This window comes from Myodes glareolus, chromosome 16 (assembly GCF_982192425.1).
Source record: "Myodes glareolus chromosome 16, mMyoGla1.1, whole genome shotgun sequence".
Classification (NCBI taxonomy): Eukaryota; Metazoa; Chordata; class Mammalia; order Rodentia; family Cricetidae; genus Myodes; species Myodes glareolus.
Window position 1 is genome coordinate 32,016,784 of NC_142041.1, and position 27,071 is coordinate 32,043,854.

At 42.1% G+C, this 27,071-nt stretch overlaps 1 protein-coding gene across 1 annotated transcript in view; it reads right to left on the reverse strand.

Moving 5' to 3' along the window:
- The window catches only part of LOC125390791 (phospholipid-transporting ATPase FetA), a 121,689-nt gene that overhangs the window by 44,614 nt on the left and 50,004 nt on the right, over nucleotides 1-27,071 (reverse strand). The window contains exons 4-12 of the mRNA XM_087897168.1: nucleotides 24,939-24,994; nucleotides 22,853-22,966; nucleotides 21,773-21,871; nucleotides 19,731-19,792; nucleotides 14,989-15,061; nucleotides 14,586-14,656; nucleotides 7,362-7,444; nucleotides 5,999-6,157; nucleotides 3,746-3,834 (exon numbers count right to left, since the gene is read on the reverse strand). Coding sequence (XP_087753294.1) covers nucleotides 3,746-3,834; nucleotides 5,999-6,157; nucleotides 7,362-7,444; nucleotides 14,586-14,656; nucleotides 14,989-15,061; nucleotides 19,731-19,792; nucleotides 21,773-21,871; nucleotides 22,853-22,966; nucleotides 24,939-24,994 — 806 coding nt within the window. The remainder of the gene's footprint in view (nucleotides 1-3,745; nucleotides 3,835-5,998; nucleotides 6,158-7,361; nucleotides 7,445-14,585; nucleotides 14,657-14,988; nucleotides 15,062-19,730; nucleotides 19,793-21,772; nucleotides 21,872-22,852; nucleotides 22,967-24,938; nucleotides 24,995-27,071) is intronic.

Sequence of the window (27,071 nt, forward strand, 5' to 3'; positions counted from 1 at the left end):
TACCAATATTCTGGTGCGAGAGAATTGTCTGTATTCTGTCAATCATGTATTCTAATAAAACGCTGATTGGCCAGGCAGGAAGTATAGGCGGGTCAACCAGACAGGAAGTTGAGGCGGGGCAATGAGAATAGGATAAAGCTAGGGAGGAGGAAACTCCCTCCGCCACTCCTGTCCAGACCACCAAAGAGGCAACATGTAAGCTGTCACACTGAGAAAGGTACTGAGCCCATGTGGCTAACGTAGATAAGAATAATGGGGTAACATAAGTTATAAGAGTTAACAAGAAGCCTGACCTAATGGGCCAATCAGCTTTATAACTTATAAACCCAACAAGCCGGCCCCCTCATGTTACAATATTCCTCAAATTATTCTACACAATAGAAACAGACAGAACATTGCCAAACTCTTTTTATGAGGCTACAATTACCCTGATACCCAAACCACAGAAAGACATTGCTAAGAAAGGGAATTACAGACCAATCTCACTCATGAACACTGAAGCAAAAATACTAAATAAAATACTGGCAAATCAAATCCAAGAATACATCAGAACCATCATCCACCATGATCAAGTCGGCTTCATCCCACAGATGCATGGATGGTTCAACATACGAAAATCTGTCAACGTGATCCACCATATAAACAAGCTGAAAAATAAAAACCACATGATCATCTCATTAGGCTGAAAAGGGTTTTGACAAAATACAACATCCCATCATGATAAAAGTCTTGGAGAGAGCAGGGATACAAGGAACATACCTAAACATTATGAAGGCCATATACAACAAGCCAACAACCAACATCAATCTAAATGGAGAGAAACTCCCAGCGATTCCACTGAAATCAGGAACAAGACAAGGTTGTCCATTCTCCCCATATCTATTCAATATAGTGCTTGAGGTCCTAGCTAGAGCAATAAGACACCTAAGGGAGATCAAGTGGATACAAACTGGAAAGGAAGAAGTCAAACTCTCCCTGTTTGCTGATGATATGATAGTTTACATAAACGATCCCAAAAATTCTACCAAGGAACTTCTACAACTCATAAACACTTTCAGTAATGTAGCAGGACACAAGATTAACTCAAAAAAAAATCAGTATCCCTCCTGTACACAGATGATAAAAGGGCTGGGAAAGAAAGAAAAGAAACAACACCTTTCACAATAGCCACAAATAGTATAAAATATCTCGGAGTAACTCTAACCAAACAAGTGGATGACTTGTATGACAAGAACTTTAAATCTTTGAAGAAAGAAATTGAAGAAGACACCAGAAAGTGGAAAGATCTCCCATGCTCTTGGGTAGGCAGATTTAACATAGTAAAAATGGCAATCTTTACCGTTGAGTAAAACTCTAATGTGTATATGCTCCACATTGGAACACTGGACTTAATTCCCTAGGTCCAAATGAGAAGCAGAAGGAGGGAGAATGTGAGCAAGAAAGGCTGGAGCAGAGGGAACCCTCATCTGACGATAAATGGAGATAGAGACGGAGATCCACATTGGAGCACTGGACTGAGCCCCCAAGGTCCAAATGAGGAGCAGAAGGAGGGAGAACATGAAAAAGGAAATCAGGACCACGAGGGGTGTGTTCACCCACTGATACAATGGGACTGATCTAATGAGAGCTCACCAAGGCCAGCTGGACTGGGACTGAACGAGCATGTGATCAAACCGGAGTCTCTGAATGTGGCTGACATGGGGGCTGACTGAGAAGCCATTGACAATGGCACTGGGTCCTGTTTTGTCTGCATGTACTGGCTTTTTGGGATCCTAGTCTGTTTAGATGCTCACCTTCCTAGACCTGGAGGGAGAGGGGAGGAACTTGAACTTCCCACAGGGCAGGAAACCCTGACTGCTCTTAGGACTGGAGAGGGAGGAGGAGAGGGAGAAGGGGGAAGGAGGAGAGGGAGTGGGGAGAATGGGATGATATGAGGAGGAGGGGAGGAAGTGGAAATTTTTATAAACAAAAACAAATAAAAAAAAAGAAAAAAATGGCAATCTTACCAAAAGCAATCTACAGATTCAATGCAATGCCTTTCAAAATCGCAGCAAAATTCTTTAAAGACCTTGAAAGAACAGTACTCAACTTCATATGGAAAAGCAAAAAACCCAGGATAGCCAAAACAATCCTGTACAATAGAAGAACTTCTGGAGGCATCACAATCCCTGACTTCAAACTCTACTACAGAGCTACAGTACTGAAAACAGCCTGGTACTGGCATACGAACAGACAGGAGGACCAATGGAACTGAATAGAAGATCTGGATATCAATCCGCACATCTTTGAACACCTGATTTTTGACAAAGAAGCAAAAAATATTAAATGGAAAAAAGAAAGCATATTTAACAAATGGTGCTGGCATAACTGGACATCAACATGCAGAAGAATGAAAATAGACCCGTATCTATGCACAAAACTCAAGTCCAAATGGTTCAAAGACCTCAACATAAAGTCAGTCACACTGAACCTTATAGAAGAGAAAGTGGGAAGTACACTTGAACGCATTGGCACAGGGATCCACTTCCTAAATATAACCCCAGCAGCAAAGATACTGAGAGAAACAATTCATAAATGGGACCTCCTGAAACTGAAAAGCTTCTGTAAAGTAAAGGACACGGTCAACAAGACAAAATGAATGGAAAAAGATCTTCACTAACCACACATCAGACAGAGGTTTGATCTCCAAAATATACAAAGAATTCAAGAAATTGGACACTAAAAGATCACATAATCCAATAAAAAATGGAGTACAGACCTAACAGAGAACTCTCAACAGAGGAATCTAAAATGACTGAAAGACACTTAAGGAAATGTTCAACATCCTTAGTCATCAGAGAAATGCAAATCAAAGGAACTCTGAGATTCCATCTTATACCTGTAAGAATGGCCAAGATCAAGAACACTGACGACAACTTATGCTGGAGGTGTTGTGGGAAAAGGGAACACTTCTGCATTGCTGGTGGGAATGCAAGCTGGTACAGCCCCTTTGGATGTCAGTGTGGTGATTTCTCAGAAAATTAGGAAACAACCTTCCTCAAGACCCAGCAATACCACTTTTGGGTATATATCCAAAGGATGCTCAATCGTGCCATAAGGACATGTGCTCAACTATGTTCATAGCAGCTTTGTCATAGCCAGAACCTGGAAACAACCTAAATGCCCCTTGCCTGAAGAATGGATAAGGAAAATGTGGTACATTTCGCTTTCTCATGATTCTCTTTATTAGTGATTTTAAGAATTTTTTTTTAAAGCGGAAGAGGCCCTATTCTCCCCATTGAGATGTTATAAAACAGCATTGTGAGAAGTTGCTCTACTTGAAGGAGGAACTCAGGAAAGGCCAGAGCAAACGCTCTCAGATCTCCTGCCTATGCAGCAGCCTTAAGACCCCTTTGAGGAATACGGCTTTAAAACGACCAGTTTAAATAAGGTGTATCATTAGTCTATGTGATAGGTTAGTAAAGGTAATGACCAAAACTGACATGAGAAAGTATCTTTACTTCTAAAGTAGGGCCCTAGGTTCACTCTGGTCCCATTACCAGAGGCAACAGTTTCTTAGTTGTCATTATCTTGAAAAGAAGGCATAACCTAGATCATACTGTACATCCAGTCTGTTCTCCTGGCTCACACCCTAGTTTGTGGGGTCATTAAACTTCTCATGACTTCAAACATTCTGATTTGAAGTGCCAGCTACTGCTGTGGACATATGTCTATGGAAGGACACAGGGGAAAGTGTCTCACTCACCCAGACCACCAGGACATTCATGAGATGGTCTATATGTGTTCGTTTGAAGGTGGACTTTCCGCTGTTCTGCATTAATTTGGTGTCTCGCCCTAAGCAAAACAGGGAGAATTCCAGTTCTTAGAATCACCGAATATACTCAGAGCTTGAAATTGTGTTGACGTATGCCTTTATGTTCACTTATTTGAAGCTTTTATGTAAATCCAATCAGCGACACACAGAGAGTAACTTGTTTCCTTACTGAGTGTCCACACTGACTCCTCTCTTACCAGCACCTCCCGTCCGGATTCTCCCCTAAGTCAGAATCGGAGTCGCCTGGGTGTCCTTGTCCCCACCTGGCTTATGTAGCTAAGGGAAGGAATTTTCTGATAAGAGACACTCAGCTTTCTTTTGAGGAAACCCACTGCTGAGTCAGGTTATATTCAAAGTTCCTGAGAACTGAAGAAAGGAAATGGTGATGACAGCAATTTCTTTCTGGAGTAGAAGCTTGGGAGCTGAGACTTCTCTGTGGCTGAGAGACATAGATGCCATGTTTCTTTTTCCTCACAGATGGTGAGCAAAGGAGCTTTGAATGGCATGGACCTGACTTGCAAACTACTGGTCAGAGATATTGCTAGCAGAGTGAGAGAAAATATTCCTAAGGGGGTTTAGGAAGGAAGTGTAAGTAGTAATTTCTAACTACCGGTTTACATGTGTTCTAATGCAGGGGAGCCACAGATGTGCTCATGTGGGGTGGCTGGGTGTTCTGGTTTGTGGGCAAACACCGGGAACACAGAATGCGAGCTGCAGCATTCTGTCCTCCACAGGTTTGGGTCTCTGAGATTTCGAGGCAGTGGAGGGATCACATCTCCCAAGGACTGCAGAAAGACTGGCTTTCACAACGGAGGTAGAGATGGTGGTAGCACTGTACACACAACAGTGACACAGGTCTGCACTGAGGGTCTCAGGACACCTCATGACTGCACCATGAGACACCTGCACTGAGCTCCCCAAAGTACATCACTATCGTTACTATCGCTTTGGGGAAAACCTGCCGCTACAAATGAACTATCTAGGAGCGGTTTTCCTGTGTGTGGGTAGCTGCTGATGTAGTGAAGGAACTAAGTCTACTTTACATCATTTGAGTTGGAAACTGAGCAGTTTAGAAGCCGCCATTCCACATCAAGAACCAAAAACAAGTTCTACCAGGGCTTCCTTGGACTCCTCATCTTCTCCAGAAGGTGTTTGTCTTATTTTCCACAGAAGGAGAACTAAGTCTCATGTTTAAGAGTGGATGCTCTAGAAAAGACCTCCAGAAATCCAAGTTTAGTAATATTCTCTACGCTAAATTTTCTCGATTCTTCCTATTGTGGTTATGGTTGTGTTAAAGCCTACATTTCAATTATGCCCTGAGAGCTCATTTGGTGAAGGCTTTGTATCCAGTAGATGGCGCTATTGAGGTAGTAGAAACTTGAAGAGCCGGAGCTTAGCTGAAGAAAGTTATTAGGGGCACGGTCCTCTGCATCTTCACTAGCAGGACATGAGCAGCGGTGCCCAGCATGTATTCCCACTATGACGTTGGCCTTGCTACAGTCCAATGCTATAGGGTCAAGCAACTGTGGACTAACACCTAGGAAACTGAGCAAAACCACTTTCGTCCTAAAGAGTTAACCTAAGATAGTTATCACAGGGACAGAACAGGAACAAAGCTCTCAGTGTCTGTTGCCACTAAGGGTGCAGGGTGGAGCAGAGGCTCTTTCCCAGTCATGCCATGAACCAAGAAAATGTCTCGCTACATATTGTGGGCCGTGATTCTAAATGACATCTCAATACGGGCCACTAACATGGTGTTTTTCTCTTCTATGAAGTCTCCATGATATATTTTCTATTATTTTATATAATGAGCACTGTCTATATTCCCTTTTAATGGGTGTAATCTCTGTATAATCTTATGTTCACATGCTAATTCTGTTGTACTTTCTCTATATGAACACCCTCTCCTGTGTCCACGTATGGTTGGGAAAACCCATGAATGCCTTATAGTGTTGAAACACAAAGCTGTTCTCTAAGAAAGAAGGAGCTGACATGTTTAAAGTACATTTGCCTGGAACAAAGTCACTTTCTCTCTCAACTTCTTCTCCAGGCACTTGTTAACCTAGCATCAACCCAGCACTAAGCTTCTCTTCTGATACGTGTTTGAATATTATATCCGAATCATAACTGGGTGGTGAGCAGGCTCTAACGGGCTGGGTCTGGTTCTAGCTGCAAGAAGCATACCAGTATAAATCACCAAACCGTAACACCAGTCTGTGTTCCTGATGACGCAGCCCCGGAGCAGAAGCTTGTCATGGTCCAGGAAGTAGTTTTCCCCCAGATAGGTCAGGATTCCGGAAAACTTGTCCAGCTTGTTATTGGGGGGCTCGCACCGAACTTCTCCTGCAGATAAGGAAAGCAGGAAGGTGCTAGCTCTGTAACCTTGGTAGAATGCTCAGCAGAAAAGCAGGAAACAACATACAATATACAACACAAAAGCATAGATTTTTTTCTCTATCTTTTCTCAGCTACTCCCCCTCCTGCATTCAATTCCTTTAGAAAGCACACAAATATTTCAGGGCATTAACCTAAACAAAACAGCGATTCTGTATTGCCAAAGATCACCCAGAGAAACCACCACAGGGTGCTTGATCAGTCAGTATCAGTGAAGCAGAAGAAATGAAAATATTACTCTAAAGGGAACCACTATTTTTTCTCAAAATAGAATAGTTGACTTCTTCTTGATTAGCAAACATATCCTTTGTAAATATTTTTAAATGTTTATTGTCTTTATTTATTTACTTTACACGTAAGAGGAGGGGGACGTATGCAGTGGTGCATGTGTGGAGACCAGAGGACAGCGTGTGGGAGCCGCTCTCTCCTTCCACCATCTGGGTCCAGGCTTGGGAGCAGGTGCCTTTATTCTCTGAGCCATCTTGCTGGATCTCCTTTGTAAATATTTATAACATGCTAAAACAACCAAGAAATGTTTTTGAAACAAGACCGTACTACGCATCCCTGGCTAGCCTGGAACTCATTATGTAGACTAGGTTGGCTCTAAATGCAGAGATTGTTGGCCTCTGTCTCCAGAGGGCTGGGATTAAAGGCTTTTGGAAAACATTGTAGTCTACTTATTGTTTAGAGAAAAGTCTATTAGCCTTTGAATTACATCCTGTAAGCTTTCTGTTCTGTGCATGTTTCCCCAGAGCATGTTTTGTTTGTTTTTAAGGTTTATTTATTATGCATACAGTGTTCTGCCTGCATGGATGCCTTCAGGCCAGAAGAAGGCACCAGATCTCATTATGGATGGTTGTGAGACACCACGTGGTTGCCAGGAATTGAACTTAGGACTTCTGGAAGGACTGAGCCATCTCTCCAGTCCCACCCCAAATATGTTCAACATTATGTGTACATGCTGGCTTATGTAATCTATATATTTCTCCTATTACGTTGTGTAAGCTTTCTTCCATGTCAAGGACTATCTATCAACTTGCATATTGTTTAAAATGAGCTGTATAGAATTCCTGCATGGATGTACCATTCTTTATTTAGCTAGTCCTCTGATGATGAAAGTTTGGGTGGGCACCCCACTCATTTCCTGACTCACCATCAAAGGCAGACAGCAGCTCCAGGTTATCCTCCATGTCACTGGTAACTGAAATGGCCTGCTTCACTTTCAGGTTGGTTTCACTAGAGTAAAGGTTCATCAGATGCATAAGACATAAACACAACAATAGCACAGGGCCAGTTTGTGCTACATTGCTGGGTTGTTGCCAGCAGAATACAGGCTAAGGGCTTGAAGTGAGCGCCTCACACTAGTTACACTTGGTTCTCATGGCGGTAAGGAACCCACCCACTCCCTGTCACCCTGCCCTCAGACCCTGCACAACATACCACCACCACTTTAACCAACACAGGAGAAGTAGCAGTTAGGAATGTTAGGGAGTAACCTGGAGGTGGCAAGCATCTGCTCCCTTCAGAAGATGGAGCAGGTTCTGGTGAGAACTTGTTCACATCTCGGAGGAAACATAGTTCAAAATATTCAAATATAATTCAAATATATTCAAAAATATTCAAATATTCAAAATATTCAAAAATATTTACAGGGTCCATGAAAAGATCACAGTTAACCATTTTTGGATACAAGAACGCACAGATAGTAACAACTATAGACTTCAAAAGCTTTTGGTTTTGGGGATCAGTCAGGCTCTGTAGAGGACTAGAACTGGTAGAATACATATATGAAACCAACTTATTAGAGTGGCCTACAGACTGTAGTCCAGCTAGTCCAGCAATGACTGTTTCCCAGTGGAAATCCAAGAGTCAAGAGCAGGAGGCTGACTGGGTTAGTTGATCTTCAGTACACACTGGAATCCCAAATAAGTGGGCGCGAACACTAGTCAATTGAGAATGAGGGTAAGCAGGAAAAGGGTCAGCAATTCCTTCTTCCATGTCCTTTATGTAGGGTGCCACCAGGTGTGGCTCAGATTAAAGGTGAATCTTCCCACCTCAAAAGATCTGGATTAAAGGTAGGTCTGTCTTCACACTTCAAAAAAATTTAGTTAAGAAAAATGCCTTACTGGTGTATCCAGTTGCTTGGGTTATAGTTAGTTCTCGATGTAGTCAAGTTGACAGCCAAGACTAGCCATGACAAGTCCATCCACCCCTTGTCAAACCTGTCACACAATCATGTCTTCTCACGACATATTTCATTTACAAATGAAAACATTAATCAGCTTATAATTATGCCTAACACAATACAGCTATCTCACCTACAACTGCAAGTGCACATATGCTGAGTCAGGTCACAGTTACACCTAACATTACATAACTCTTCCACATACAGCTGCAAACACATTATAGATTTTAGAATAGGTGGCAATGTCCCTTGAGTAATCTTTTAGTATCTCAAAACTTAATCATGATAATCACTGATATTCTCTCAATTGATGTTATATTGCATGATAAAGAAATTAAGGAAAGAAAACACAAATATCTATATAATTACATTCTTAACTCATGTCACTTATAGTCCTCATTTCTGTAACTGGCTAAATAGCCTTAGCTGGTGTTTATAGCTACTTTCCTCTACTACCCATTCTGGGTTCTCCAACAGCAAGACCTCAGCAGGTATGTCTCTTTTCCTGACGGGTCTGTGCCCTTTGTCCTCCTTTCTGGGTTAGGTTATTGTAGTTCCCATTAACTTCAATCACAGGACATGGCAGGACCAAGAGACACCGTAAAAAATCTCCTGCACTCCAGGCATAATCTTCCTTACCTCCATGTGGAGAAGCAATCCAATTTCCCCTTGGTATTCTGGTCAACCACCCTTCCTGACACTGTTGTTCCTTTATCTTAACTTGTTGGCTTAAGGGCATCAGAAGCTCAGAGTGACCAGTGAGAAATCTGAGCTTCTAGTTCAATGGAATGTTTGTTGTGGCTCCTGTCAGGAGTACTCCCCATTCTGGAACCAAAACTTTTAGGCTGGCAAAACTGAAGGTCATGGAAACAAGAAGCAAAAATGTTCTAGTGGGGCTAGAAATGATCCTCTTTCTAGCACTGATCTCTGAGCCCATAAATACTGACTCAGGAAGAACTCATACCATATACTGGACACTGATTCAAAGAATATACCGCCTTCTAGAGAACCCTGTCCCAGCACTCCATGCTACTGCCACTTAATTGGCATTGTAACTGTGTCTTCAAAAGGTCATCCATCCTTCTAAAAGGCTTGATGTAGGAGGGTCATCTATGTGTTACTTTCATTGGTTAATAAAGAAACTGCCTTGGCTTTTGATAGGACAGCAACTTAGATAGGTGGAGTAGACAGAACAGGATGCTGGGAGAAAGAAGCAGAGTCAGGCAGATGTTGTGGAGCCAGCCGCCAGGTCAGACATGCTCAATCTTTCCCGGTAAGCCACCACCTCGTGGTGACACACAGATTATTAGAAATGGGTTAATCAAGATGTGAGAATTAGCCAATAAGAGGCTAGAACTAACGGGTCAGGCAATGTTTAAATGAATACAGTTTTCGTGTAATTATTTCGGGTAAAGATAGCTGGGAGCTGGGTGGCAGGACGCAGCCCACCACTTCTACAATTGGTGCCCAATGTAGGGCTAAATCCACGTAAAAACCTGAAAGGGCTTTAAAAAAAAAGGAAAAGAGAATTTAACACAGCCTTTTGCTGTTTACTAGGGCATGCTGTAGAGAGATTTCCTGATTCAACAACAGAAGCATAAAAAAAGCCACACCATTTTAAAACGCAGCTTCCTGGATTGTGCTGCGGGTGCAAACTCTGGCTATGGAGCATTTCTGGGCCCAGATATTTGTGTGCCTGCTCAGGATCTGGAAGAAAGTACTCTGAGTTCATGCCAATGACTTAGCGCTCCCCACCTGTGCCTGGGCAGATGGCTGGATCAGGCTTAGGCAAGCCAGAGAGCATGGCGGATTTCTGCCGCCATACACAGAGATGTTTCCAAGCTGCACAATGCTCTGCATGACAGATTTGACTGTAACTCAGATAAAAACTGTTTATATGTTGCACGCTCATTCTCTATGTTGGACTGCTGAATGAAATGGCTCCGCCATGTTGGACTGGGCAGGGCAATCCCACAATACCTGTTTTTGACCTAGGAATGTCACAGCTTAGATTCTTAAATGCTTAATGATTTAAAAGCGCAAGATAAAAATTATTCCTAAATAATAAAAAAATTACAGATTCATAATTGGACAGATTCAGACATAAAAGACCTCACAATGTTGGATGAATGTACATAGGCTTGAGAGAGAAAAGAAAAAAATATAAAAAATAAAGTTAATACCTTAAAAAAAGAAGGGTAAAGTCTTTAAAGAGATGAAATACAAATAGTTATAAATTAAAAAAAATAAAAAATAAGTCACATAAAAATAAAAAAATCACAGAGAGTTTGGATTCTGCATATTAAATTTTCTTTAAATTTCTTGACTATAAAGGAGCTATATACAGAGAGACATTTCATTGTATATGCTGCTAGGCTAAACCACCATGTATACTATTATAAAAATATTATGACTTCAAAATTTGGACCTAAGGATATGATACTTTGAAAAAGATTCTTCTTTGTTTTCACAGAAGATGAGACCCTGTGGATTGCTTCTATCACAATATGGTATGATAGACCATGCCCTCCTAAAGGTTGCTGTAAACACCCTCAAAAATTACTTCACTCAACTGCCAATTGAGATAAACCTGACACAAAGGGTACACCATAAAAGATCTGATTAACAACGCCCCATACAACAACAAAAAAAATGTTTTAAAAAAGTAACTATGTCCATATTCCCAGATATTGTTTATAAATGTTCTTTTACATTTAAAGGGGGATATGGTATAGATATGAATAATTTGCATTGGTATGGATTTTAAGGTCAATTTTGTTATATGTATATGTATTCCTGATCTTGATTAAGGTATTGTGATTGTGTAGTTCATTTAAAAATGTAATGTATAATTAGAAAATACACAGAGGCAGGCACAATAAAACGGAGGAGCTATTCTATAGACCCAAGAGTTTTTGAGACAAGATCTCTCTACGTAGCCCTGGATGTCCTGGAATACATTATAAAGACCAGGTTGGTCTCAAACTCACAGAGCTCTGCCTGCCTCTGCCTCCTCAGTGCTATTAAATATACCACCATGCCTAGCTCCACCAATATATTTAAAGTTGCTTTGATTTATGGCTTTCTTTATTCTGTAAAACTATAAAAAAAAACTTTGTGAATCCAGGATACAGCTTATTCCCTTTAAGTTGAGAGCTGTGGATTTTTTTTTATAGATAGCATCTTACAGGATTCATAAAGGCATGTCTTCTGGGCCTTCCCACTGTAGAGGATTAGACTTCCACAGCATTGGAATCTCCCTGAGCCTTAAAATCCTTTCATCAACACTAAGTCAAGGGATGTCAGGCGCCTTCAACTCCTTTCCAGTAGACCATCTTTGGTAAATGCTTCATCCAACCATTTGACACCTTTCTTTTTATTGTGCAAGCTTCCATATTAAACAGAGTCTCCAATCTGAGGACCCATATCAATATCCTCAGCCTGATCTAGTTTTATACTCTTTCCCGGTATCCGGTCCCCTTAAAATCCGCTCTCATACATATTTCTCAGATTTCTACTTGAAATTAAGTCTGGTTGTAGGTCTAGAGACTATTAGAGGACCCTGAGGGATATTGGTATTCTCTTGCTGGAGTCTCCTTGAGGGAAGGTTACTTCTGGTTTAGCAGCAATGAAGTATTGATTTCCTCAGAAGGTGGGGATGGGGATACATCCTCTGCTAAGGGTGGAAAGACTATTTCCTTGGGTGAGAATCTGAGAGCTCAAAGTCTACAGCCTCAGTAGGGCCCGCCCACAAATCTCACCCCAAGTCCAAGGATCCCAACTTACCAATAAGTCCCCCCACTTTAACCATCGTCACCCTCTGAGGTTGGGATTTAAATTTTTGTTATAATTTATCCAACCTAATAATGGGGGCTTAGGTCTGGTTTTCTGCAACTTGAGCTCTCTGGCTACTAGAGAGAAGATTCTCTTCCAGGGCACACGTGGAGATCTTAGACACATCTGGAGGCAGCCGATGGTTTCCCTGGGCTTGTCCTTTCCCTTTGCCACTGTTTCTTGAGGCACTAGAAGTTGCTTAATTTGATCATAAATGCGTTCTTATCTGTTGTCAATTTATCCGGAAATGTTGGATACAACCAGTAGCATCATTTTCCTTATTTTTCCACAAATTGTCAAAAAGTTTTATATAGAGAGTCACTAAATTCTTTATTCCACACAGTAAACCTTTCAAATATTTCTAACCATGGCTTTCAAGATGCTCCAATACTACCGGGGAGTCTTCAGTAACTACAGGTGTCAGCAAGTTGGAAAGCCTATTCCAGAAGCTTATACTTCTTTACTCTAAAATAGTGGTTCTCAACCTCTGGGTCGTGACCCCTTGAGGGGGTTCCACAACCCTTTCACAGGGGTCACCAAACACCATTGGAAAACACAGATATTTACATCTTAAATTAGAAATGAAAATAATTTTATGTTGGGGTCACCACAACATGAAGAACTGTGTTAAGGGTCGCAACGTTAGGAAGATTGAGAGCCGCTGCTCTAAAAACATTTCTGGTTCCAAAATCTGTGTTACTCCGGTTCTTTAGAGGAACAGACTTGACAGAATGAATCCATGTATATATAAAATGGGGGTTTCTTAGGGTGGCTTACAGGCTGTGGTCGAGCTAATCCAACACTGGTTGTCTCCCCAAAAAAGTCCAAAACTCTAGTAGCTGTTCAGTCCACAAAACTGGCTGTATCAGCTGCTCTTCAGTATACACTGGAATCCCAAAGAAGTAGGCTCTAATACCAACGAACTGGGAGCAAGGGCAAGCAGGCAAAGGGTGAACAATTCCTTCTTTCATGTCCTTTATATAGCGTGCTACCAGGTGTGGTCAAGATTAAAGGTCTACCTTCCTTCCTCAAATCATTTAATAAAGACTCCCTCATGGGTGATGGGTGTACCCAGCTGCTTGGGTTTTAGTTCATTCCAGATGTTGCCAAAGTTGACAACCAAGAATGGTCGTTACAGGCACAAAGAGGAAGGCAGACTGATAACAAACGCCATGAAAAACATCTCTGAGATGGCCTCCAGCTTCACAAGGGAAGCCATAGCTTCTACGAGGAAGTAAAGGTTCACTTTGAATTCTTTTTAGAGCAGAATTACTTCCTCCTTCAAATTTCTTCTTAGAAACATTGTAACCCCATTCTGAAATTTTGCAATCCTATGATTCTCTCTCATGCTAGTCAGTATCATGGAATATAGCTGTCCCTCACTGCCTTCAGGCAATTGGCTCCAGGACCCTACATGAACACCGAAGTCCATCAATGCTCAGCTATCTTTTATAAAACGGTACAGTATTTGCATATAACCAATAAACACTCTCTTCATACAATGTAAATGCTATGTAAATATGTGTTCTATCTTATTTTTAGGGAATACCAATGAGAAAAATAATCTGTGCATATTCAGTACAGAGAAATCTTTTTTTCAATATTTTCTTTTTTTTTTGTGGCTTATGATGAAAACTTTATTCTGCATCAAGGTACCTGGAAAACGAAGCTGCATCTGGGGCACATTATAGATGAGAAATGATCCATAAATGGTGAATACAAAACTCAGTTATAGATTCCTCTCAGCACCAGGTACTCCAGACTACCAATGCCTAAGTGAAAGTAAAGCATGGTTTGCCACAATGAAAGGCCAGACGTGAGACATGGCAGAATTGAAACTAGCAGATATAAATGCAGCACCTGTCAGTTAAACAAATACTGGGAAAACCAAATATTGAGGAAGAGTTCTGGCCTTAAACACATCTCCCCTGAAATCCAAGCAGGGGAACAGGTCACTTTTTTTAAAAGCAGTTTAAATCCATTGTATGAAAAAAAATATGAATGCCATATGAATTCAATTGTAAAAGGGGGGCACTTTTTTCAATATTTTCATTCTGAAGTTCTTAAAGACAAGGCATGGAACTCAAAGACAGGGAGGGCAGACTGACCCCAGTTTAGAGAATTTGGAGTTTATTTTCCCAATCCTGTATTCAATGAATGCTCATTCTTGTTGCCCAGGGCTCAGATTTAGACTTGAAGAATCCAAGGCTGTGGCTTCTTGTCTCTTCTCACTTGGATAGCTTCAGTTTTCTGGCATAAACTACTACTTTCACCTGAGAATAAAATTAGCACCCTCCATTGTATTTGCCCTCTAAGTGGCTAAATTTTCTTAATGCAGTATCAGGAGAAAACACTTACCCATCCAGGTCTGCTGTTTCAATGTATGTCAGACCATACGGCTCACTGCTAGAGAGTAACAGTACATCTGCCTGTAATCAGAAAAGCCAGAGAAGAGGCACAGGAGGCTGGCCCCTAGCCTTACAGTGTGACAGAAATTAGCCCCTCGGGGATAGATGTCCACTCTAAGAACTTTGCGCACTCTTGGCTGCTCTCATTATCTGTGGCCCCTCGCTGCTACCATGTCCTTCTCTCGCAGCTGCTCCAATCTACCTGAAGCTATGATGAGAGACGGACAAGCTTCTTGGCAGAGAAGCTAGTGATTTCACTGCAAAGCAAGGCAGCTGGAGATTGCCCAGAGCGGTGGAGGCAACAATGCTACAGGGCTCCCTGATCTCAATTCAAGGAGAGAGCAGATACTCACGGTAACAGGGTGATTATTTTGTAGTTTTATTATGTCTCCCACTTGAACATTCATCCATTTGTGCTCCTCAAACCTGTAAGAAAATGGGCCTTGTGAGTTCCCCCAACCTTCTGCTATGACAGCGAGACAAAACAAAGCAAAAGAAACAGGAAAGGCCAAGATGGATGAAGATATGTCTCGGGAGGGCCAACTGGTTTTGGTTGCATGCTCTGGGCAGTCAAGAACAAGCTCTGTTTCTTTTGACAAGTCTCTTTCCCCAGTACTTAGCTCTGTTCTTCAAAGATAGCCACTACATTTTTAGAACTTTCCTAGAAGCCGGGTGGTGGTGGCACACGCCTTTTATCCCAGCACTCGGTAGGCAGAGGCAGGTAGATCTCTGTGAGTTCAAGGCCAACCTGGTCGACAAAGCAAATTCTAGGACAGCCAGAGCTATACACAGAGAAACCCTGTCTTGAAACAAACAAACAAACAAACAAACAAAAACAAAACCAAAAAACCCAACAACAAAAGCAAAATCAAAATGTTCATAGCAGCACTATTTGTAATAGCCAGAACCTGGAAACAACCTAGGTGCCCCTCAATAGAAGAATGGTTAAAGAAGGTGTGGAACATATACACATTGGAGTTTTACTCAGTGGTAAAAAACAATGCCATCTTGAATTTTGCATGCAAATGGATGGAAATAGAAAACGCTTTACTGAGTGAGGTAAGCCAGACCCAAAAAGAGGAATATGGTATGTATTCACTCATAAGTGGATTCTAACCATAATTAAAGGTCTTTGAGCCTATTATTCGTGATCCTAGAGAAGCTAAATAAGAAGGTGAACCTGATGAAAATCATGTAGCTATCCTCCTGGAGATTGGAAATAGACAAGAGTGCCAGGTAACCTCGGGTGCATGGGGGTGGGTGGGGGGGCTGTTGGAAGGGGAGAGGGTTAGAGAGAAGGGAGTAGGGGAGGAATGGGGAAAGATCGGGGGACTGGGATGGGGGGGAGGGAGGAAGGATGGATATGGGATCAGGGAAGTATATACCTCAACCCAAGGGAGTCATTTTAGGGTTTACAAGAGACTTGATTATAAAGGGGATCCCAGGTCCAAGGAGAGATCCCCAGATTGTTCTCTGGACAGAGGAGAGGGTGCCTGAACCGGCCTTGGCCCACAACCATACTGATGAATATTTTGCATATCACCATAGAATCCTCATCTGGCGATGGATGGAGATGGAGGCGGAGACCCACGTTGGAATACTGGACTTAACTCCCTAGGTCCAAACGAGAGGCAGAAGGAAAGAGAACATGAGCAAAGAAGGCAAGAGCAGAGGAAACCTTCATCCGACGATGGATGGCGATACAGACGGGAGACCCATATTGGAGCACCGGACTGAGCCCCCTCCAAGGTCCAAATGAGGAGCAGAAGGATGAAGAAAATAAAAAAAGAAATCAAGACCGCGAGGGATGCGAGCACCCACTGATACAAGGGGACTCATATAATGAGAGTTCACCAAGGCCAGTTGGACTGGGACTGAACGAGGACGTGATCCAACCAGATTCTCTGAATGTGGCTGGATTCTCTGAATGTGGCTGGCCCGAAGCCTTTCTGAAAAGCCATTGACAATGACACTGGGACTTGTTTCCTCTGCATATACTGGATTTTGGCGATCCAGTCTGTTTGGATTCTCACCTTCCCTGGACCTGGAGGGAGGGGGGAGGAACTTGAACTACCCACAGGGCAGGAAACCCTGACTGCTCTTAGGGATGGAGAGGGAGGAGGAGAGGGAGTGAGGGGAGTGGGAGGGTGTTGGGAGGAGGGGCGGAAATGGAAACTTTTATAATTTAATAAAAAAAAGCAAAAGCAAAGTAAAAAAATAGAAAAAAATAACAAAATCTTTCCTAGGAAAATCAAAGTTACAGAGTAAGATTTTTAATCCCAGCACCTGGGAGGCAGAGGCAGGAGTATTTGGGTGGGCTGAGGGCCAGCCTGTCTACATATTGAGCTCCAGGCCAGTCAGGGACATAGAGTGAGACCCTGTCTCAAAAAACAAAGTTAAACAGTAGCTTCTTCACTTTTCACTCAATGACACCCCTTAGAGGACACATATATGCGGCGTGCTCTGTTAGTCAACAGCTAAAATGTATTCTGCCATGTGGCTTCACTAATTTTATTTTGTTCTCTCATTGGGTCACCTTTGACCCTTCAAATCCTCATTTCCTAGAAAAGGGAGCCTGGCAGTATGAGCAGATTCAGCAACAACACCATTCTTTCTCTCTCTCTCTCTCTCTCTCTCTCTCTCTCTCTCTCTCTCTCTCTCCAGTTTCCCAACAGGATTCCTAAGTCACCTCCTCTCTGGTAACGGACTTAGATATATGCACACACACACACTGAAGAATCCTACTGTGCCGAGGACACGAAGAGCAGGGGAAGAGAGGGCACAGCCATTCTCCAGCTCATTTCTCAGTGCAGGCTTCTCACACACAACCCTGCTTTACCAGACTCACGAAGACATAGGTATTCCCGGAAAGACCACCTCTTTGCTTATTTTATTTATAAATAATTTACTATAAATTCGCTCTTTGTTTTAAGGATTTTCTGGTAGCACTGAAGAGTAACAATAGCTGTGGAAAAAGACAAATGAAAATTTTATCCTGATTTGACATTTACTTTCAGGGGTTCTCTAGGCAGGATTTTCACCAAAGAGACAGGAAGGAAAAGCAGGGTTATAAGATTCCCCTTCTACTGGAGACTTTAAAGATTATATTTTATTTTATAAGGAGCTGCCAAGCTATTACAAATGTACTCCTGGATATTTTAATAAAAATGGAGTCCAGATTAGACAGAGAGGAAGACAGCACCACTGAATGGCACCTCCAGAGTTCTTTAATATCCTGTACTTTTCACACTGCAAATATTTAGAAATACTTGATAAGACAAAGCCAGCACTCTTTCAAAAGCAAGACTGTCCTTGAAGTAAAAGAGCCAGGAAATAAAAGAGCCAGGAAAACAGAAGGTTGATGTCCAGGACAGTATAAGCATGCTCTGATGTTGCTCTTGCTCTGGACAGGGGAGGGATTGTCATTTTAATAACCTTTTACCCCGAGTTTCAGTTTCTCCCTCTAACGTGGCAAGAAAAGACTTATGATTGTGAGAGGCTGTGGACTGAGACTAAGAGCCTCTCCTAAAATCAATATCTTCAAAGGAAAACACCATTAGTGAAAAGATGGCCTAAATAATAAGCCACTCATTGTAAAGTCAGTTCATTTGTTGGGTGGTAGCAAAAGAGCATTTGTTGGGTGTGGTGGTTCACACCTGTAATCCCAGCACTTGGGAGGCTGAGGCAGTAGGATTGCCATGGATTGGAGCCAGTTTGGGTTACAGAGTGAATTCTAGAACAGATTACTATGGAATGAAACCCTGTCTGAAAAAACAAAAACACTCCAAACCAACAAAACGAAAGTCACAGCTTGCTAGCCAGAGGCTGCCTCTCGCGCACTGGCCACGGACCACGGACCACGGATTCACATTTTCAAGCTTTCCTTCCAGTTGCTTTCTTGAAAGAAGCTATTTCATGGTGAGCTTTTCCTGTATGTTCTAAACTAAGTAGACACTGACTGGTTACAAAGTTTAACCAGGGCCTCTGGATAACTCCTAAACTCTCTCTGTGACAAATTCTTCTCTAAAAATCCTGTACAGCCTAAGTACTCGAGCTATTTGAAGGAGCTCATCTGACTAAATGTATTTGGTCAGTAATTCACAGCTTGATCAGTTTCTAATATACCCAGGTCTGTCTTTTTAAAGTCATGTCATTCCTTTACCTTTTTAAATAGTAAATCACCTATGTGATATATCCAGACTTTCGGCCATTTGGATCACGGAGGAAACAATCCACTCTGATTAAGGTCAGCAACATAATAACAGATGGGCCAGAGCCCCAAAGCTTGGATATCTGTGACTTGACAAAGCCACAGGTGTTTAGAACTCAGCAAAGCCACAGTGAGAAAGGTTGGGCTTGAATCTTGACTCCGTCAGGTTTGTGTTTCCTCCTCGTGTTCTGCTCGCACTGGTCTTTAACACCTGGTACAGAAGTCACCCCCGAAAGGTGTCCCTTAATCCCGTTTGTCAGATGTGACTCTATGTAGCTTGCCATACCTCTTTGAACAGGTTTTTACATTTTGCCTTTTGTAGGAACATGTCTGCCTCATTCCAGTCCTACCACCAAATAGCACAGCCATGGAGTGGGCACAGGCACTGTCTGCACCCAACAGACAGCTACAGTGGACTCAGCAGCGAGCCACGCTGGAGGCCTTTATGTCCTAAAGACAAATGCCAACCACTCTGATCACAATTGCCAGCATATTCATTTCATGCTGTGACTTGTCAATTCCTTTGATATATTATTTCCTTTTTATTTTCTCAGGCATATTCTAAGTAGGAGAATATTAATTCCATTTTATAGAAATGAAGCCCAGTGGCATCTCAATTAATACAGCAGGTTCAGGGTATGCTGGACCACATCTATAGGCAAATTCTTAGAGTACTTTCCTAGCTCTCCCAAGGTCTTGGATTTGATCCACAGCACCTCAAAAAAATTTCAATTAAATAGAAACATTTTTTTTTTAAAGTTTAACACGAGGCTCATTTTACTGTCCTAAATTACCTTTCTAAAGTAACGACCACATCAAATTTTAGCAATGCTGACCTCTCCCTGGACTGGTCCTACCTAAACTGGCTTTCCTAAGAGAACATACCTGCCATTCACCACCAGCAGAACAGAGCGGTTGTTGACTTGCTTGTCATTTTTGTGTCTTTTCTAAAACCATACAGAGAATGTTCAGAAAATAAACATATAGAAAACTGTATGTACAATGTAAAAGGTTGAAAATATGGTTCTTGTATGTGATTCCCCTTTCCCATATACCAAAGCCCTCCTACCATTAAACCCAGGCTCCATGGAAGCTTAGAAGGAAAGTATAAAAAGAACCCAGGGAAAAGAAAGAGACACAATTGATGTGGGATGCCCCTCTGTATGCTGCGAATAGTTTTATTACCATTGGTTAATAAAGAAGCCTCTTTGGCCTATGACAGGGCAGCAGATAGCGAGGCAGAAAATCTAAGCAGGGAGACAGCGAGAAAGAAGGCAGAGTCAGGAAGATGACAGCAGCCTCCGGAGGAGGAAGATATCAGAGCATTTCTGGTAAGCCACAGGGTATGTGGCAATACACAGATGATTAAAAATGGGTTAATTTATGTGCAGAGCTAGCCAATAAGAAGCCTGAGCCATCGACCAAACAATTATAATTAATATTGAGCCTCTTAGTGATTATTTTATAAGCAGCTGCAGGAACTAGGCGGGAAAGAGAAAAGTCACCAGCAACACAAATCTTTGTGCGAAATATAAAAAAAATCCTAAAGTCCAGGAGCTTGAAAACAAATGACTCTGTCAAAAGCTAAGAGGACAGGGTGCATGCCTGACAGCACTAGGGAATCCCACGAGCTGCACAAAGAACCATGGGACACACAGAAGCCTCTTCAGCAGACGTGGGGAGTGAAGAGACCAATAGTCAGTCGGCAGGGAGCAGGAGAACAGATACAGCACATGCCCCAGCGACAGGACTCAGGAACCACTTCCTTCCAAGGCGAGTCCTTCCTGCAGAAGGACAGGGCTAGGAAGGGGCAGGCAGAACACTCAGTTTTCCATGATTCAAGGTTCCCCTAACATTTATTCTAAAAAGACTGAGTTCAGAGGCTGGAGAGATGGCTCAGCAGTTAAGAGCATTGCCTGCTCTTCCAAAGGTCCCGAGTTCAATTCCCAGCAACCACATGGTGGCTCACAACCATCTGTAATGGGGTCTGGTACCCTCTTCTGGCCTGCAGGCATACATGCAGACAGAATACTGAGAATACTGTACACATAATAAATTTTAAAAAATTCTTAAAAAAAAAAAGACTGAGTTCTGAACCAGACAGAGTTGGACTGCTCTACGTTGGCAAGTTGAGTTTTCAGTTCTTACTAGAAAGAGATGGTATCAGGGATATGTATGTGGTTCTGAGATAAAATGAGTTTATATAGCTCAGTTTGTTTATTGGGTTGTGGTTAAAATTTAGCACTACACGTGCTAAGCCTGTATTTTACAGAGTTAAAAAAAGTAGAAAATGCCATATTCTTAAACTTCTGTACATAATCTGTCTGGACAAAAATCAGGCCTCTTTGAAGACACTGCAAGGACAGCTTCCCAACCTGCCCCCAGGTCAGTGTCTCTTTCCAAGGCCAGGAAAAGAGGGGATTTTTGATCACACCATTCTAAAACCAAAGAGCTCCTAGCTGTGTATGCCAAACACAAGTAGCATTTGGAAAGGGGGGAAAAAAGAATACTGGAGAGAAGGGGAATGTGAAGGGAGAGAAGAAAGGAGAAGCAGGAAAAAGAAGGGGAATGGGATCAGAGGGAAAGGGGAGGGGATATGAAGTGGGAGGAGAGTCAGATGAAGAAAGATGTCAGCAAAGCCAGACAAAGCTAAAGGGGTCAAGGGTGGGGCTACTGAGAAGGGAGAGAAGAAAGTCTGGAGGAAGGGCCAAAAGTGGAGCAGAGAAAAGCCCTGCACTGCCCTTTCTGGCCAAGCAGAAACTAAGCAGAGTCACAGGCTTGTGGACATCTATCTGGGATAGATAAGGGAACAAGTATGAAAAACATATTTCTATTTAGCATTTCTCGGCATGAGGTAGCTCTGGGAAGTCTTTTGGCCCACAGCCCAATTCCTAGGTCTAGTGAAGGAAGCCCAGAAGCTACTTCACCACATCATCGATGGCATCTTTCACTCCTGTTATGGCTAGCACCACGACCAGGGGCACCACAGTTGTATACCATGCCAGGGAGGAGATCTGAGGAACAAACTTTGAGAAGAAAATAGAGGGATCTTAGATCAGAAGCCTAAAGAATAACATGCTCCCCCAAATTTCTTGCCCCCACTATCATTTTCATCTCTCTGGGTTTATTACTATAGACCCAAATGTCATAGCTAGTCTTCACTGTTCCAAGTAAACACTTCCCAAAAGAGGAAGAAAGGGATGCAGGTTACGATTCACACGTTGTGAATGTCTCTGCCTTATTCCTAATGGCAGAGAGTCACTCTTCTCTAATAATGAAGGGTATTGGAAGGTAGAGTGTTTAGAGTTTACGTGGCAAGGCTCTGTGGTCAAAAGGACCAGATGCTCTTCCAGAGGACTCAGGTTCAATTCCCAGCACCATCCATTTATAATTACAATTCTAGGGTTTCTGATGCCCTCTTCTGAATGTACCAGGCATGCATATGGCACATGAACATACATGTAGGTAAACACCCATACACATACATAAAATTAAAATAATCCGAAAACAGTGGGCATGGGAAAACTATGCACTCACCCACATTTTCAGTACAAGGGAGGGTAAGATGATCTGTCCTCTTCTCTCAACATGGGGCTACCCTACATGGATTCCTTTCCCTGTGCTGGCTGTCTTAATTCTGTACCATTCTTCTCCCTTGGTATGTGTCAACTTCCTATCACAGAGGCTGGGATGAGAGAGAGGAACAGGACTGTACCAGAGCTGGGGTAAAGACTCTGGTTTCTTATGATCAAGCTGAACCGTGGCTATATGGTCATGATGAAGGAGCTCCCTCTCCATGGGACTCCAGAGTTTGTCTCCTTCATACAGAGACTTGCTTCACACTGACGACTCCTGACTTCTGCTACACTAGGGAACTGGTTAAAGACCCCAGCTATCCATTTGTCAATGTCAAAATAAAGAGGCTATCTTCCAGTTCAGGTACTGATTATACAGCCTGACCCCAGAGAAGACAAGAAAACCCTGGAAAATGTCTTAGCAGGCCATACCTGTAGGAACAGCAAAATAAGGAAATAAGCATTTGCGAGTCTCTGGAACTGTTCAAACAGGTTTATGGGCAGGAAGTTAAACCAACTATATTTTGAGGTCTTGATGGAATTGTCCTGTAGGTAAAATACAAACAACAATAACAATAAAAGGCAAACACAAGTAGAAGAACCAGAAAGTGAGTTCAAAACTGGCTGACCTGTCTGTTCCCTCAATATTCAGGATATAAGTATTGAATGTAGACTATATAGTAAACATCTAGCAAGAACTATGGGTACAGAAGTGAATGAGACAGGATAACAGCTATGGAGAAAGAAAACTAACATTTGTGTAATTGTATTTAACTCTCATATCCACCATATATGGCGAACAATGCCATATTCATTATAGATGAATGAACTAAACATCAGAGAAATGAAACACCTGTATGTCTCAAGGTGAGTACGGGGCACAGTTAGAATCATGCTTAGGTCGGCTGCTATCCAACGCTTGTTTTCCTGTGTCTCACTGCTTTGTTTTCCATACAGAGAAAGGGAAAGTCTGCTCCCAGTGCCACACTGTAAGCACGGTAACTCAGAAGCCATACATTAATATCCTGCAGGAACCACAAGCATATATGGCTACATATTTTTCATATACTTAGAGTTATATGTACACATGATTGTGTGTGTGTGTGTGTGTGTGTGTGTGTGTGTGTGTAGCCATAGATGTAGGAAATAGCATGTAAGAGCACGGTTTGAAGTGGATGTGGTAGAACATGCCTGTAATTCTAGCACTTGGTAGGCTGAGGGAGGAGGATTTTGAGTTCAAGGCCAGCCTGGATTACATAGCAAGACCTTCTCTCAAAAGCTAAGCCAAACCAAGGAAAATAAAAGCATTGTTTGTGACTAAGACTGAAAATTACCCAAAGGATCATTTTAAGCCAAATCTGAAGAGAAAACTCTATATAACCGAAAAAAGAAAAAATAAAAAAGCTATTATGAAATTAGGACTCTGAAAAGTATTAAGGTCTAGAGCATGTAAAAATACAGAAAAGAGAATACATTCATATTTCCTTTATGTACACAAAAGGTACCAATGAGTACATGAGAAACTAACCATAGTGGCTCCCTATAAGGGAGTAGATGCGAGCAAAGATGGGCGCTGAAGCATGATTTTATAATATATTTGCTATGTTATAAATTACTTCATAAATAAATAAATGAAAAATCAAATAGAAAATTGGGCAAAAATCTTTAACACATAGTTTTTAAAAATGCAAAAGCCCAATTAACAAAAAAGATGATTAATTTCACTAAAAAACTTAAAAGAATTGATAGCAATATCATTTTCCATCTAAGAGCTGGCAATGATGGACGAGACTGATAATAAACAGCTTCACCCCGGCCTGGGAACTGCAAGGCTGCAATCCCAGGGTGTGGTGGAAAGCTAGCAAAACGGAGGCCACAAAAGAGACCCCTAGCTCAGAAAAGCAACAACAACAATCAAACTTGGTTTGGCAAGGATATGAAGTGGGGAGACACATAAATGGATGTGATCTTCTCAGAGGGCGAGCTGGAAAATGTGTCACAGTTTTTTTTTTTAAATGTGTTTCCCTTTAGGACTAGACAGTTCACTTCCAGAAAGCTCATAATATATACAAACACAGATGTGCCAACTGATACGCAGAGCGACGTTCACTCAGGACCATTTATTATAGAAAACACTGGAAGCATTTTAAATGTTCCCCAGCAGGAGGCTGGCTAAGTTAAGGTTCATCCCGTAAAGTGGGGACAACACTGCTGGGCAGCAAATGGAGTCACCGCGCATGTTTTGTCGCCACTGTCTAAGTGAGACAAAGAGAACTGGGGGAGTATTTGTGTGGAAAGCTAAAATAGTTCTTTTCTGGGGTCATACATAAATACCAAACCTGAGACATATTCTCCTGGCTTAATTTTGGCTTCTGAGCTTTCACTGTGCCATTCATTACAGAGGGGCTCAAGTTGGGATTTACTTAGTTTCTGCATCAACAATGAATTGTCTTCCTCTCAAAAGGAGAATGCATGGAACACTAACCACTTCTGAAATACTCAGGGACAGGAAACTTACCGGATACTCAAAAAGAGAGTTGAATTTTCTATTGTTGGCCATCAAAATTCTTTCTTCTGAAAGAAAAAGGAGAAGAATGGTCAGAAGCCTGTCCCTCACAGGCTATCCTGAAATGATGCGAGCTAGTGAAGACCTCACTAGCTCCTCACACCGTCTTGCTGAGGATATCTGTTATGAGACAATTTTGGGTGCTGGAAATGCATCTTGGTTAATAGAGTGCGCACCTAACAGGTAAGAAGCTCTCTTGGGGCTGGGGAGATGGCTCAGAGGTTAAGGACACTGCCTGTTCCTCCAGAGGACCTGGGTTCAATTCCCAGCACCCACATGGCAGTTTACAACTGTCTGTAGCCCCAGTTCCAGAAGATCTGATACCTTCACACCAATTCACATAAAAATAAAGTTAAAAAAAGAAACTCTCTGTCTGAGTCCCAGTTCTGCATCAACCAGGTATGATGGAAGCCTGAATTCCAGGAGTTGAGAAATGCAGGACAAAAGATCAGAATTCTTTTCAAGGGCCTCTTCACCTACATATTAAGTTCAAAACAACCCTGGCATACATGAGACCCTGTCTCAAAATAAATAAAAAGTAAACAAAAAAATGGAATGTTATAGACAGGCAGTGGTGAGGTGGTGGTGCATACTTGTAATCTTAGCTGAGGCAGGAGGATATCTGGTTGGAGAGAAGCCTGAGCTATATAATAAGGCCTTGACTCAAGGTGCCTCCTACCACAAAAAGGGCTAAGACTATAACTCAGTTATTTGCCCAGTATGCATGAGGCACTGAGTTTGGTCCCTAGCACCACATAAAACCAGGCATGGTGGCACACACTCAGGAAATGGAGACAAACAATCAGAAGTTCACAGCCATGCTCAGTTATATAATGAATATGAGGCTCACCTGGGCTCCATGAAATCCTAACTCACACACACACACAAAAAAAAACAGGAGGAGGAGGAGGAAGAACAGGAGGAGAAGAAGGAAGAGGAGGAGGAGGAGGAGGAGGAGGAGGAGGAGAAGAAGAAGAAGAAGAAGAAGAAGAAGAAGAAGAAGAAGAAGAAGAAGAAGAAGAAGAAGAAGAAAAGAAAGAAAGAAAGAAAGAAAGAAAGAAAGAAAGAAAGAAAGCAAACTAGAAAAAAGATTCAAGTGATTCAGCTTTCTAGAAACAGCAAAACAAGTATCTCTAGAGGAATCCATACATTAATCCTTCAAAAGTGCTGTCCTGATTATGTCCCACAGTCAACTGCTGAATCTGGTCAGTTCCACACCTTGTCTTAGGGTAACCGAGGCTTTTCACCTACGGTTGCTGTAAGACTATCATGTGTCTGTGTCTGCACTTTTACCCATGGCTCCTGACTCCCTCCCTGAGGCAGGCCACAATATCAGTGTTTTTCTTCTCTAATACAGGTCATGAAACACTAATCATCTACTACCTTTTGATCTTAGAGCTTGTTTGGGTAAAGGCCTCACCCCAAACCCTGGCATCCATATATTCAAAGAGTCTGGAATGTTTGGATGGAAGTTCCATCCCCTGGGAGTTGCCTCAGTCCAGACTCTGCCCCCGAGAAAGCCCGCCAAATGGTGACCCTTCCTCAGAAATGCTCAAGACCACTCCAAGAGGCTATTTAAACTGCCCCCCAGAAAACAAACACGTGGGATTCTGGTCTTTCTTTCCTCTCTGGGGCACTGGAAAGTATCTGGGAGCATTTGTATCCATAAACCTGGGCTTTTTCTAGTTTGATCTGATTCGGATTTTTGCCCCAGAGGAGAGGCTTATCGGTGTGCAGAAACTTTTCAGGGCTTTCCATAAAGAAATTCCCTGACTCTTATCTGATGATAAGTAATAAGACCTTCATTATTAGCCAGCCACACTGAACCTCATAGAAGAGAAAGTGGGAAATGCATTTGAACGCATTGGCACAGGAGACCACTTCCTAAATATAACCCCAGTAGCACAGACACTGAGAGAAACAATAAATTAGACCTTCTGAGACTGAAAAGCTTCTGTAAAACAAAGAACACGATCAACAAGACAAAAAGACGGCCTACAGAATGGGAAAGGATCTTCACTAACCCCACATCAGACAGAGGTCTAATCTCCAAAATATACAAAGAACTCAAGAAATTGGTTATCA